A 15,613-nucleotide genomic window follows, 5' to 3' on the forward strand; every position below is an offset into this window, starting at 1 on the left:
AAAGTAGTAAAAAAATAAATTTTAGCATACTAATATTATTTTTTAAATTTTGCAATTAACTAAACTTTTCATAAGTCTGAAAGAGAGCTTAATAATGCCATATTGTCTCGCTAGAAAGTACAAAGTAGCCACATAGTTTAAACATCTATTCATGTGGAAACATACAAATCCATGGTAAAACAATACACAGTGCACATAATATCCATGGATAGATTCTACATACAGATCTGTCAAGGCCTGTTTCTAAATTCAAATACATCAAATCACCAAAACTGTCATCGTACAGCAGATTTCTTCTATTCTATGTCTGCTTTACTGTACACATCACACGATCATTTTAAACACAGGCTGAATATGACAGCTAGAGCAAGTTGGCCAGCACTGGTTCTACAGAGAAGATGTGGATGCCTCATCTCTGAAGGCATTCAAGGCCAGGCTGGCTGTGGCTTGGGGCAGCCTGGTCTGGTGGTTGGCAACCCTGAACACAACAGGGGAGTTGAAACTAGATGATCATTGTGGTCCCAGGCCATTCTGTGATTCTATGATCTACATGCTCTCTTTCAACATAAGCCATTCTACAATCCTATGATTTTACAGAAATCCAGAAATTAGCTTTCATATAGTCATCATATACTCGTCTTATACTATAAACTAAAATGCAGCAAACCTGAGGAAGAAAAAGTCTCACTCACCAGTTTTACTTTTCTAATCATTTACAAATAATGACTATCTAGGAAGCCCACCAGCTGCGTACGTTACAGTATTCAACTCAGACTTTTGTTGATTCATGATTTCCACCACCATAAACACCAGTTTCTTATACTGGGTTTTTTGTTTGTTTGTTTTCTTGCATACTCTATTTTAAGCAGTTAGCTATTATTGTAGTAGATATTAGAGATCCCTGAAAAGTGCATAGTCTTATACCACAGCATCTTGAAGTTTCCGTATTTCTGTTTCTTGTTTTTCCTTCTGCTAGCCCTCTACATTTATTCTTTCATTCAATTGAAATTCTTTTGCTGCCACTAGGAAAGCCAAGGCTGCAAACCTACTCTTGCCCAAATTTAGTTCAGCAAGGGTATTTTATTTCAGCAACAGTATGTTCTACTAATATAAAATTCAGTAGAAGCTTTCTACTTTTCAACAACTGAATACTAAAAAAAAGCAAAGCCTGATATAAAAAAAAGATACAAAAAATCTAGCAGTCAATAGTGTGTACTAAAACACTGTACAGAATTGTTAGTCATCTAATTTAATATTACTAGTAAAGATTTATTAATCACCCTGTTGACTGTTACAGCTAAATGCTATATATATATATATATGAGGAATAAGGAATAAGGAATATATTTTTTGGCATGGGTTTTTTCATACAAACAACTGTGCTCTGATATGCAGGGATATATATTATATGTGTGTGTATATATATCCGTGCTCTACACACAATAAAATTATTTGCTATTAATTTGGATCACATGGAACAGAGACAAAGATGTCAAACATATATTTTAACTCAAGATATATAAAAAAAGACTTAGGAGTGCCAAATTCAATTTATTGCATTATAGAGTTGGCAAAACTGATCATATCTTTATGCATAATTCTGAAAAGAATTTGAAAAAGCAAACATGAACTTAGAAAAAGGATTGCTTTAGTAGTCACCTAAAGAAGAAGTGACATGGAAGTTTGATGTATCGTTTTGAAAGCACTGTCTATCAGAATCCATAAGAAGCAGAAGTACAATTCCTTCCTCTGGAAATCATCCCACAAGTACAGATATTCATGTTATTTAATAAATAATAAAAACAGTTTGGGGATGAATATCTAAAAGGATTACCTATCATTAGCAATAACACAGAATTGAATGATTATAGAACTTATCTTTCATCAACTTTCAAACTTTCAGATTTCTAGTGCTTTTTAAAGTAATGAAATTAATTTTTTTTTCCAGTGCTACACTACATCAAACTGGGCCATCTGTTAAGCATCATTAAGACACTGAGCCCTCTGAGGGACAGAGAAGTAACATTTAGTGCTTGCTTAAATAGTTACAGATGTTTCTAGAAAGTGCTTTAAAAAAATTAGCATACATATTCTTAGTCCACCATCCAGCAAACTGTCTCAAATGTGCTGGCCCCTGAAACCACAAACATACACTTGCAAGTTCAAGGCTTCAGTAAATATTTAGCTATGTGTATTTATTAAGTATTTTTTACTGGCTAAGGGACAGATCCAGAACTCCTCCTTTGACATCTACGATGGTTTTCTGGAGGAATTTACATACAGGCAAGAAACCATCTAAGCCTGGAAATATTTCACCTTCACTAGGCACGCCTCTTGCTTGAGCATGCCTGATGTGCATTGCTAAGTCCTGCTCTGAGAGACCAGATCCCCTAAAGCTTATCTGAGTCTCAGTGCCATAGGAAAGGTGTGGAACAGAGGTAGCATAAAATAATAATTCCTTGGATATAACCTTAACACCTTACACCCAATAGGTCATTGCTTACAACACACCTGAAGAAGTTTTGTTTTTGTTTTGGTTTGGTTTTTTTTGAGTTCTCTAACCTTGTGAAACTTGTGTTATCCTCATTTAAGGGAACTTTTTCAGTGAAGATAGTAGCTACAGCTTCTTCAGTGTGGTGCAGCATGCAACCAGGATTCACAGGAAATGAAAGAGAACAATCTCAACACCCCTTAGAAAGGAAGAAAAATGCCATTCTGCACTCTAGGGTCATTTTGTTATTTTGATTTCGTAACTGTCCAGCTCATCTCATAAATAAGTCCTGAAAGAGTTCAGTACTAAATCAGCCTCAAAGCATGCATCAAACTCAAATCTTATTATTATTGTCATTTTAAAATAGAAAGAGTTCAAAGTGTCAACCTCCAAAAGCTTACAGCCCTGTACATTCAGCACAGTTACAAGTTCAAGCAACAAAATACCCCTTGTTTAAACAATTTCTTTCTAAGGGGAATTCATAAGAGATATCAGACATTTTCTCCCCCAGGTCCTCCTTTTCTTTTTCTCCTTCTCTAATCCACAGCAATGACACCCATATATCTGTTAAGTCTTGTACCCAAAGGAGTATCACAATCTGGCATTATATGAAGGCTAATTACAGACTCAGTTTAAAGAGGTACTTAATATATCAATAAAAAGGAATTGTTCCTTACAACTTATCCCCCAGTTGAATCAGCAACATATACTCCTTCAAAGTATACATAGCTTCTGGCTTACCTCTGCAAACACTGCAACATTGGTTCTCTGGAAGAACATGATCTTTTTCTGAGCAGTTCAGTGGTGGACAAGTCTCTGTTACTTTTACCAAAACTCCATTCTGAAAATAAATAATAGTTTAAAAAGAAAAATTTAGAAGATGACATTAGTGAAAGCACATACAAGGGAAAGGATCACAATGTTCCACCTACAGTTCTGGCAACCTCTAGTAACAGCAGGATATTAGCAGGGAGCGAGCTATAGAATTTTTTTTATTTTTTATTATTTAAGTATAACAGAATCTAAAGCAATCTGTTTCTTTGCCCACAACTGAAAGAAGAAAAAACTATGGCACTGAAGTACTCAAAGAAATTGAAGAACTTCACTCTAGGCTTTTGCAAAAAAAACTCGATCTTCCAGCTTTATGAAAGTCCAAATTTTACTTCTCTTAGTTCATATTCTGCACACTCACTGGTAAGCTACTCAACTTGAGTTCTCACAATAGATAGAGGACCAGCCTTCTCGGATGTCATGTAGTCCTCTGCTGCATCCATTTAAAAGGGCCTGTTCTTTCGAAGTACTGATCACCCTATTTCCAAAAATTCCTTTTGAAGGTATGACAAAGCAGAAATATCATCTTGATGTATTCATACAATAATATCTATATAAAATATAAATCAAGATAAAGACAGTCCCACGATTTTGATTTCTACTAGATTTAGAGTAAGATTGCACACAGAGGCTCAAGGCTTGCTTGAAGGACTTTTCTAAAATACTTGACATAGAACAGATCTGGGGAGATTTAGCAGTTCTACTTCATCTTCTTTCTATTCAGAAAAATCAGCTTCATCATGCAGATCAAACTGCTGTCCTATTCTTCGTTTAGTTGATTCTTATAATCTCGTCTCAAAGTAGCCTTCTCCTTTTCTTTCTTCCACTCCACCCTTCTCCATATCCTTATTTATTTCATCAGTATGCCTTCTTCTACAAGTGTACTGGCAAGTGCACTTGCAAACAAGCTTTTGCTTAGTAGTATGTATTGCAGCAATTCCACAAGACCATCTACACTTGCGTAATCTTATTTTCCAAAAGACCAGAAGCTCCACAAAGAAAGCTGATAGCCTATAATATTGCCAACACATCTTTTTAATAGGAGCCTAGCCCCACTCCTCCCAAAATGTTTTTCACACCGCCTCACACAGCAGAACAAAAAGATGGTTTTAAAATAACAAATCACAGAGAATGTGTAAAATATTACCTAAATGCATCTGAGGCTAGGAAAGCCTAGGAAAACCATATAAAAAGACAAGATAGGTTAAAGGCAACGATCTCATAATCTGAGGGTTAAATACATGACTTTGAACAAAACGTACTGACAGCACCTATTTGTTCATTCAGTATGAAGATGCTCACGCTAGCCAGAAGCATGCTTTTCACATCTACAAAGCCATACCATGCTGAAGAACTAACTCAGGTGTCAGAAACAGCACAGGCAAAAGTCCTTGCTGTTAACCTCATCAACAAGGCCACGTTGGTTCAGCTGCATCTCCTGACTCCAGATCCTGCACAGTAAAGCATATGGAAATGCCTCTGAATCAACAAGGTGCAAACAATGCACAAGGCACCCAGCAACTTCAAGAAACATAGGGAGAGACCACTCTACAGACACTGCCAGTGACTGCTCCAGAAACTGCAGTCTTAAATCTAAGTAAGGTCAAGCTGCCTTTCCTTGCTTTCAAGCTGTCCTTGCTGCGAGTTGCATAACTTGCTGTCAAGAAAAACTAACAAGTATTCTTTTTTTTTTTGTTTGGCTTGTTTTGTGTTTTTGATTTTAAAAAAAAAAAACACAAACAACTAACAACTCCCTACACTATCACACAGCACACATCAAAGCAAGTGCCTGCACAAGCAGAGAAGTTAATGGAAGCCTTAGACTTCCTCCTCTGACTTCCACAGTGAAAGGGAAGAATGCCTCACAGTTCCCTGTACAACCACAGTAACAAAGGTGATAAAAGAACCAGGCACGGTGAGCCATCGTTTACTATCATGTTATCAAACTACCAGCTGGATAAAGTTCTTGCTATAACTCACCACTTATTAAAGCTCAGACAAGACAATTGCAAAAGGGGTACAGTATGCCATCATATGAACAAAAGAAGTGTCAACTGACAGTCAATTTAGTCAAATGGATGGCAAGAGATTAAAAAAAAATGTTAAAGCTAAATAACTAAACAGGATAAATCAAGAAGCTATTAAAAAACACAAATCAAAATTACCCTGTCTTAATAAATCAGAAGATTGAAAAAAAGATTTCTATTATCATTGAGACTATTTCCCTAAATTTTCCAACTCGCTGCAAAATCTTCTTGAGAAAACAAACATCATTCAGAAGCTTTAAAATAATGAAAATATTTTCGTATTGAGTACTCCTTGGATTATAATCAATTTGGTATCAGCTAGTACAGATCCAATTATAAGAATTATCATCATTAGTTTTCAGATTTTATCAACTTATAAGTAAGAGTAGTTCACGTTTCAGAATTACTGCTTCAGGCTGCCTTAGGAAAATGACTGACTTTTTATATTCAATTCACAGACACAGTCACACATTCCAGATGGACAAAGACATCAAAAAGCCTTCATTTTTCCCTGGAATTAATAGGTCAAGCTCCAGCTGTGGCATACAAAGAATGAGATCTGGAATTAAATGTTCACAAGATAATTAAGTTTCTTTAACTAGAAAGCTAAGTACATTAAGAAAAAAGAATAGGGTGTAAGCCGAATCAGGGACATACAATGGAAATTTGGCATCTGACACAGGCAGCTCTTGTCAGATGGATAACTTCAGGAAGTAATAGCAAGAAAGCAAGTCAAGCTTTTGGAAAGTTAACAGAGCCTTATCTATCTCTAGAATTCATATAGGCACTCTGACTCCTCACTCTAGCAACAGTTAATACCACCTTCTTGCACATCAGCCAGTTATGAGTACCAATCAAGTCATTCACAGGCATTAGCCCAGACTATAGCTGATCAGCAGTAAACTCCCAATCCAACAAAAGTTACAGATCTCCTTCTATTGTCTTCAAATGAGCCACATTATCACATGGGTGAAATCCACAAGCTGATATTCACAGGTGGGCTAAAAGTCATATACAGAAAGAAGTCTTGAACTCACCCAACTGGTGAAGGAGTTCTCTGGCTGCCCAGCACTCCTCTCAGGAAGCAGCCTACACCCAAGAGAAACTCTCCCATCAGTGGCTGGCCTTCGTATGAGTCTGGGTGGCTTTACCCCTTCTGGTCACATGGGAAACAGGTGCAAATAATCTGCCTGTGCTCCCTGGGCCAGAGACACCCCTTCACCAGGTGCTTAATCACCAGTGCAAGCTGTGGCCTAACAGTTCCCCCTACACCCATGCACACATCCAGAACACCCAGCTGGAAAGCAGCTAGGCAGAAAAGGATCTGGAGGTCCCAGTGAACACCAAATCAAACACAAGCCTGCTCTGCACAGATGGCTAACATTAGGGAAAGTCTTGCTAGCAGGTGGGAAGAAGTGATTCTCTGCTTAGCACTACTGGTGAGACCATACTTGGAATATGGTATTCATCTGAAGGCTCCCCAGGACATAAGAGAGATGGAAGAACTAAGGAGTGACCAGTGATGGGTCACTAGGATAATTAAGGGACTGGAACATCTCTTCTATGAGAAAAGGCTGAGATCTGGGATGGTTGAGCCTACAGAAAACAAAGTGGGGTGGGGGCAGAGTTCATCTTATTAATGTGTATGAATATCTGAACAGATGATGCAAAGAAGACAGGCACCACTGGAAAAAGCCTAGCTCTCGTGACAGAACAAGAAACAACAAGCAACACAAAAAGGAAACAAGAGATTCCCTCTGGACATCAGGAAACTCTAAATAGGGTGACAGAGCACACTGGCTGCCCAGATGTTGCAGAGTCTTCTCCTTGGACATTTTCAAAAGCCACATTGATGTGGTCCTGGGCACCTCACACTGGGCAGCCCCACTTCATCAGGGAGGCTGAACCTCCAGCCCCCTGAACCCAGGTGATCTCCTGAGGTCACTTCCAATCTCAACCATTCTGTGATTCTTAGAAACACCTGTGCACTAACTTTGCCATTTTCTCTTTGTAGATTAATCTAGAAAGTGTTTTCAGGGAGGATTCCAGCTGGAAACAAGTAAATGGCTGCCTATCAGTAGCATCAGTGCTTATGGTTAAAAAGGATGTGCAACATAAATACATTTTTTATTACTGGAAACTAATCCAGACAAAAAAAACCTGTTCACAGACTGATCAAGAAAACCTTTGGTCCATACAGATCCATCAGTATTATTATCTTTGCAAGATGACAAAGAATTTAAAAGCCTTGTTAGCTTGAATTGATTCTTATGCAAGAAATAAAACTATCTTCAAATAAAAATTGAAGCATGTAACTTTATCTGCTTGACATTAATGCACCTACAAATACATTCTCCTTTACAGACTCAAGATTTTTTCCCCCTCAGTATTTTTAAGTCATTCTATATTAATAAACTGACAGCTGACCTGTACCTCCTACTGTATGTCTTTCACAGATCAACAGCTTTTCAAACTTGAAATCTGTTTTCAAGTCTGGAAATTAAACCACACACAGTTGGTTGTTTTGTTTGTTTGTTTTTTTGGGAGGGAGGGAGCCATTTCTTTAACCACAGAGCTCTTTCTTTTAGTCATACAACACAAGAGGAAAAGCAGCAAAAAATCTCCACACCCTGTCCATCAGCAGGCCTGTACTGAATAGAAAATGATCACTTACAGCAAAAGTTTACACTCATCCATTCCAACTTATCTAGCAAGCATTGCTAATTGAGGCAGTAAATAAGCAGGTGTTTCAATCAAGGTCATGCTTGAGATACAGTGAATGAACTTCTTGTCAACAGATACTTCTTGTAGTAGTAGAGGGAGGCACTCACTTAAATACTGTCCAGTCAGAATGACAAGTTTTGCCAGCAAGCTTTGATATCATCTTGAAACACGGCTGTGGAAAACCTCCCCCTTTTTTTTTTTTTGAGGCTCATTTTTTCATGATATCACATTATCACATTTACAAATTCTGTTTTAAATACTTACTAATACTTTTCATTCAGATGTAAATAATGCAAACTGCACACTACTCCAATGCACACTGACATACCCATTTCCTCTAACAGTATGTGCAAAGAGCTTTTGGATTTTATTATTAGTTCCATCCTTCTTAATATGAGAAATATTTTATGGTCAGTGTGTGCTTTTCATCTTCACAAATGTATTCTCATCCTCGCAATAATGAGTACAATGCTCTTATTTACAGCATAGAGGAGTTCCACAGAGGTAGTTCAGATCACTCTGTTCTCACTTTAATGTGAAAATCCTCCCATTCTCCTCATCTTATTGCATATAGTCACTTTCAATCCGATATACAGTTTGAGTCACGTTATAAATGCAAGGACCAAGGCAAGGACCTTGCCCACATACCTGTGTATCTGTTGAGCACCCCCCACAGCCTAACACTCAATGGCAAAGTAATTTTGCACAAGCTGCTTTTGCATCTACAACCAGCTATTTCCATTTCCATTAGTGCACACAAAATTACTGCTCCGTATAGTCAGCCACAAGCACAACAATAACCAGATCATCGTAATTTTTTCCAATAACTGCCCAAACACATTCATCTATTAATAACATATGTAAGTTTTCCCTGTATCACCTTCCCTTCCATAAATTCAACAAGACAAAAAAAAACAGAAATACTTGAAAATCACATGTGGGAGCAAACGTGTTTAAAATAGCCATGCCTTTCTGAAGTGATAAATCACACTAAAGACACAGATATACTCTAGTTACAACACATGCATGTCTCAGCAGAGAAATGGGCTTTATATAGTAATCTACTACTTTTTTCTCCTAAGGTAAGTTTTGACAAGGATTGGTTTCTGCCACACTTACACACCACGTTCAGCATTCATATTCTTTAACATTTCTTGTTATGAATGTTTTCATCTAACACAGCCTCCCTTTACTTACATTCTGAAATACCAACTGCAGTTCATACAGTTATAGAATGGTTTGGGTTGGAAGGGATCTTCAAAATCATGTAGCTCCAACCACTAGACCAAGTTGCTTAACTCCGTATCCAGTCCAGCCTTGAATGCCTCCAGGGAGGGGGAATCCAGATCTCCTCTGGGCTACCTGCTCCAATATCTCACCACCCTTACAGTAATGAATTTCTTCCTAATATCTAATCTAAATCTACTCTGTTCCAGTTTAAAGCCATTTCCCCTTGTCCTGTTGCTACATGCCTTTTTAAAGGCCCTCTCCAGCTTTCCTGTAGGCCTCTTTTAAGTACTGAAAGGCTGCTATAAGGTCTCCCTGGAGCCTTCTCTCCTTCAGGATGAAGAGCTCTAGATCTCTCAGCCCGTCCAGCCCTCTGGATAATCTCTGTGGTCCTCCTCTGGACCTGCTCCAACAGCTCCATCTCCTTGTGTTGGGAGCCCCAGAAATGGATGCAGTGCTCTAGGTGGGATCTCATGAGAGCGAAATAGAGGAGCAGAGTCATTTCCTTCAACCTGCTCATCACACTTCTCTTGATGCAACCCAGGATACACTTAGTCCTTCTGGGCTGCAAGAGCTGCCTGCTCATGTTGAATCGATACTCCCAAATCCTCTTCCTCAGGTCTGCTCTCAAGCCATTATCCAACCAACCTGTACCTGTGCTTGAGATTGCCTTGACCCAGGTGCAGGACCTTGCATTTGGCCTTGTTGAACTTCATGAGTTCAGCATAGGCCCACCTCCCAAGTCTGTCCAGCTCCCTCTGGATAGATTACCTTTCCTCTAGCGTGTCAATTGTACCACTCAGCTTGCTGTCACCTGCAAACCTGCTGCATGTTCACTGAATCTCACTGTCCATATCAGCTACAAAGGTCTCATTTAACACCAGTCCCAGCACCAATCCGTGAGGAACACCACTCGTCACTGGTCTCCAGTTGGACACTGAACCATCTACCACAACTCTGAGTGCAAGCATCCAGTGAGTGATCCATCCATCAAATCCATTTGTCTCCAATTTGTTGACTAGATAGCAAATGCTTTGCACAAGTCCAGGTAGATGACACCAGTTGCTTTTCCTATATCTACGGTTGCTATGGCTCCATCATAAAAGGCCACCAAGTTTATCAGGCATGACTTTCCCTTGGTGAAGCCAATTTAGTTACCACTAATCACCTCACCTTTATTTTCCATGTGCCTTAGTAGGGCCTTCAGGAAGATCTGCTCCATGATCTTGCCAAGCACAGAGGTGAAAATGACTGGCCTACAGTTCCCTGGATCTTCTTTTTTTCTCCTCTTGAAATTGGAGTTATGTTTCCCCTTTTCCAATCAGTGGGAACTTCACCAGACTGCCATGAGCTTAGCAACTTCATCTGCCAGTTCCCTCAGAACCTGTGGATGAATCTCATCAGGTCCCATGGACTTGTGCACCTTCAAGTTTAGATGGTCTCAAACCTGATCTTCACTTACAGCAGGCAGACCTTCCTTCTCCAAGTTCTCACCTTTGCCTTCTGCAGCTTGGGTGGTAAGGCTAGAGCTCTTGCCAGTGAAGACTGATGCAAAGAAGTCACTAGACAACACAGCCTTCTCCACATCTCTAGTTACCTAAGAGTTATGAACTTGACAGAGAAAGACCTCAACCCAGTCCTTCATAATTTACCTTAAATAGTAATAGGGCAAAATAGATAGTTTAAGAAATACTCGGGCAAATTTAGAATAATTCAAACAAAAGCCAGGTTGCTACAAATTTTAGCATGTGTGGCTTAAATTTGCAACTGGCTCAAGATGCTACTTCCTCTTTGTCAGCCTCATAAAACCAAGACATAAAAGAGGAAACATCCTTCCAAGTCACTTCACACATTCTTACTGTACTGCAAAGGCCATATTCCTGCCTTGTTTACATGTCTGTGGCTTTCAATGACTTCAAGGTCACCTTTTCAAGACAATGGACATCACATTTGCACGAAGAGAGCTTTAAAAAAATATATATCAACTTATCATTGCATTTTGACATCACACATTTAAAAATCAGGGAAAGTTTCTACAACTTAAACTTACTTGACATTCCCTGCAGCTCTTAGCTAATACTCGCTGGCCTTCTGCTAGCACTTTGCCTCCGTAGATACACTTTGCTGTAATTTGAGAAAAGAAGGTGAGGGATTAAAAATGTACACATAAAACGAGCATTTAAGTAATAAAAGAAGAAGTATAACACTAATCTAAAACCAGTCATCACACTCATATTGATACATTAAAAATATGATACATTTTGTTTTCATCAGAAGTCAGTATGATACATAATTAATAATAAACTCATTTTAAGAGCAACTCATTTTAAAGAGATTTCCTCAACTGAAGAGGAATAAGAGCATAAGAATAAATAATAGAGCCCAATTCATTAGTATTCATTAGAAAATATTCTCATTACTGACACTTAGATTAGGTACTATATATATATATGTTACTACAAATTTTCATTACGTCTTTCAAGAAAACTGAGATGTTTCGTGCACGTCAAGGGAGTAATATAAGCACAGATTTCAATTAAACCTTCAAATTTTTTTTGCAGGCACAAAGGTGAACTCTTCAACTTACTGGAACACTGGCAAATGGATTTGATTTAGCAAATGACTCTATTGCATCAATGAATTGAAGAAATATATTTCAGAAAAATATTTTGAACATGCGCTTGAAATAAACAGGTTTCCAAAGAAACTGAAAGTTCCTACTAAAAAAAAAATTACTGCCTGAAGTTTTGACCCCTCTGCTAAAGGCTACCAGCTCCAGACACAAACCAAGAGATTGGAATGTGAACTTTCCTCATCAATGAAAAAATCAACTAGCTTAGTTTACAATTACCACCACAACGAAGAACACAAACTCAAGCAAATCCATGGCAGCCAACAGCTTGGTCAAGTATTACCATAACTATTCATAGAAACTGAATGTCTAAGTTTCAGTCCCATAAAGGCCAATAAATACACTAAACAACTGGTCCATTATTTTCCACAAATCAAGCATCCATCGCAAAGGCACTCTACATTACTAACAATGCAATGCTGAACACTGATAATATGACTTTTCTTGCAGTGTTTCTGCTATCTCTATGCTTGACCAGTAAGAGTCTGGCCAATTACAATAAAAGGAAAGCAAAAAAGATATACTGTAAGTGGCCAAAGATTTAAATATTTCCTGAGTTGCAGCAAAAGCACTATGAAAGTAGAAGCATTCAAAGCACTCAAATCTCAGAGAATAAATCACAGATCCACTTCTCTCATAAGCACCTACAGGTGTGCACACAATTTTAACAGTTGATGCCAACAGGCAGTTTTCCACAATAGCAGTTGTCACAGGCAATTTGATTACAAACACCTTGAAACTAAAGAAATACTAGCTCAATCATCATAATCTTTCACACAAATGTGCTTCTAAGGATCTTCAGTTTAAGCATACATACAAATGCTCTTTTAAATAAAAAATAAAGAAAGAAAAACAAATTTTCAAAAAAGTGCTGTTTTCATTGTCCACTATGCATATGGAAATCAGATTTTTTTCCTTTTGGTATCTCAGTTTTCTTGACTTTTTCCTCAAAATTCCCCAGTTTATATGGCTGAATTGCAATCTCACAAGGAAAAGCTTCAGATCAGGAAGTTTCATTTACGTTAGTAATTCAAGTAAATATTTTTGGGAGACAGTGAATTAAAGAACTTTTCCATTTTCTTCTATTTTTTCTCCTGACATGACTGCTTCTAACATAAAAATGGGCACACCTGATGGCAAGTTAAACCACAACTGAGAAAAAATGATGAGATTTTCAACACAATTATAGTCTTTTGTCAGATAGTAATCTAAAGCCAACACGAGATGGCAGGGATCAAAACAGAATCACCTCGTTTTTAAAACCTTTAACATATCAGACACCAGAACTGCTTTGTTAGTTAACCCACAGCTGAGACAGGAAACTACAATAATCCAGCCATTCAATAATCCCTAGAGACAGCAAATTACAAGTGATGATTCTATCAGAGCAAAATAAGAAAAGCTCAGAGAAATTAACACCTGTGGTGCAGCCTCCTGGAAATCTCCTGCAATTACTGCTACATACCCAAAAGCAACTGACTGTGGCCCTAGTATATCATTCTGTCAAGGAGCTGGCATTTGCAATCAATTTCAATCAACTTCCATACATCTCTTCCCACTGACTGACAAGCTGAGGTCTTGTCAGAATAACAAGTCAAGTTTGTGCCAATCACTGACAAAAGACAAGTTTGATTGTTCATCTTTCCATTACAAATATCAGGAGCACAGTTTTTCATGGGGATATAAACTGAAACTACAATTTGGTGCATAGAAATTACTTTGTGTCCAATTTTAACTGTGTGCTGACACATGTATGTACAACATGTCAAAAAAAGCATCCAGTACACCAGACGTTCATGCAGGAACTTTCTAGACTCTCCGTGTTTCAAATAAAAAATACTCTGAGACAAAAAAATTAATTCAGGCAAGACCACCTTTCCACCTGAGTACCCTGTTCATAGGAGTCTTTTGGTAAGTAGAATACTTAGAACAAAATACAACTGAAAGAAATGAGACAGCATGAGTAAACAACTGATCATGAGATAACAGCAAGTGACCTTTGTGACATTTGTGCATTGGATTAATAAATTCAATGACTAAAGCAAGCCAAAGGAAATCTAGAAGAATGTTCATCTTTTCCTAATAAATCTTAAAATAATTCAACAGCTTTGTCTTATAACATGTAGAAAAAAATTATGCATGAAGCTTGATGTTCTACAAGAAGAGGCCAAAACATTTATTTTTTCTGTTTCTTAAGGCAAGATGGGCAACAGTACTCATGTAAAATTCCCATATATAGATTGCCTTTGTCCCTTGTAGTAACATTAAGGCATCAAACATTGACTATTTCTTCCAAGAATGTTACCTACAGCTTTCATTTCCAGAAGACTAAAAAGACTAACCACAAAATTTACTTGTTTTCATCAACTTATTTTGAAATGAGCAAAAACAATCACTGTACAGTGACATTCACTCGGGGTCTGAAATTCTATTATGTTTAATGAAAGCCTTCCAAACTGAAATAAAACATAGACAAAAAGATAACACCCAAGTTTATTATTTGTCATTATGAAAAGTTTAGACCTCATCAGCAGGAGGCACAAGCTGAAGCAAAGAATTTTTTTTTATTGTTATTATTGCTTGTTTTTCCACAAACAAGTAGAATACTTTTACACTGACAAAACATAGCAAGACAATCTTAAAAATTTGCCATACTTGTTCATTTAGAAGAAAATTACTGAGAAAAATCAAATTCACCGCTGTAACTCACTTTACCTGAATTATCAGGAGCTATTAAAGTCATTATAAAACGCACCTGCTCTTAGGACAAGTTTAGGTGCTTAACAGAGGGTGTAAGAAAAACTTTTTTATCATCTACTTACCCTTACATACTTTACAGCACTGGCTATCCACATGCACTGGGAGAGCATCAGGAGGACAATCAAGAGGAGGACAGGACATCCTTCGGCATTCCACAACTCCACTCTAAGAAAACGTTTTTAAGACAAAATTCAATCACTGTAATTAGCAAATACTGTATACTGTATGCAGAAAACTATTATGGCAAATGAAATCACCTCTGTGCACTATACACTCATCTTTCATTAAGAAGTTTGGTCCAATCCAGCTACAGATTTGACTCCAAAGCCATCTGAAGATGAGCCATCCCTGTGTAGGTACCTATTTACTGGTTTTACTCTGCTTTCCCTGAGTAAAACGCATCAAGAAGAGAACACAAGCTCATCTCTACAACAACATAAGCACCACTTTCTGTAAGCTGTGCCAATCATCTCTGATATTTTTAACAATCAGTTTTCTATTTTCTTGAACAAACAGACTCTCTTCAGATATTTATCAAATAATTTCGACAAGACAAGATTTACATATTAATATTCTTCTGTTCCTTAGTTTTTCATAGTGATAAATGCTGAAAACAAGATCTGCATGTTGTTACCATTCAAGATGCAACTGAGCATCTATGAATACTATTAAGATAATGCCTCCATTTTAAAAAACTGCTGTGAAAACAATTCAAAAATCAAATAAAAACAATGTCTGCATTCACCCCAAAACCATAAAGTCCTAACTAATATAATCAAAACAAATAAGACACGATTGTCAAGGGAAAGATTTTATTTTTAAAGCTTCTACATAAGATGTGTCAGATTTTCATTTATTTGTTTTACTATTTACCTTCCTATTTTTCATTCTGCCACTAGATGCATGCTAAAAACATAATTC

At 37.5% G+C, this 15,613-nt stretch overlaps 1 protein-coding gene across 3 annotated transcripts in view; it reads right to left on the reverse strand.

The window, feature by feature from the left end:
* The window catches only part of NELL1 (neural EGFL like 1), a 273,232-nt gene that overhangs the window by 192,563 nt on the left and 65,056 nt on the right, over window positions 1–15,613 (reverse strand). For all 3 annotated transcript variants that reach the window (XM_031553393.1, XM_010710718.3, XM_031553394.1), the window contains exons 9-11: window positions 14,755–14,857; window positions 11,351–11,424; window positions 3,233–3,332 (exon numbers count right to left, since the gene is read on the reverse strand). In XM_031553393.1, the coding sequence (XP_031409253.1) occupies window positions 3,233–3,332; window positions 11,351–11,424; window positions 14,755–14,857 (277 nt within the window). The remainder of the gene's footprint in view (window positions 1–3,232; window positions 3,333–11,350; window positions 11,425–14,754; window positions 14,858–15,613) is intronic.

The sequence above is a fragment of the Meleagris gallopavo genome, chromosome 5 (genome assembly GCF_000146605.3).
Source record: "Meleagris gallopavo isolate NT-WF06-2002-E0010 breed Aviagen turkey brand Nicholas breeding stock chromosome 5, Turkey_5.1, whole genome shotgun sequence".
In the NCBI taxonomy this organism is placed as follows: domain Eukaryota; kingdom Metazoa; phylum Chordata; class Aves; order Galliformes; family Phasianidae; genus Meleagris; species Meleagris gallopavo.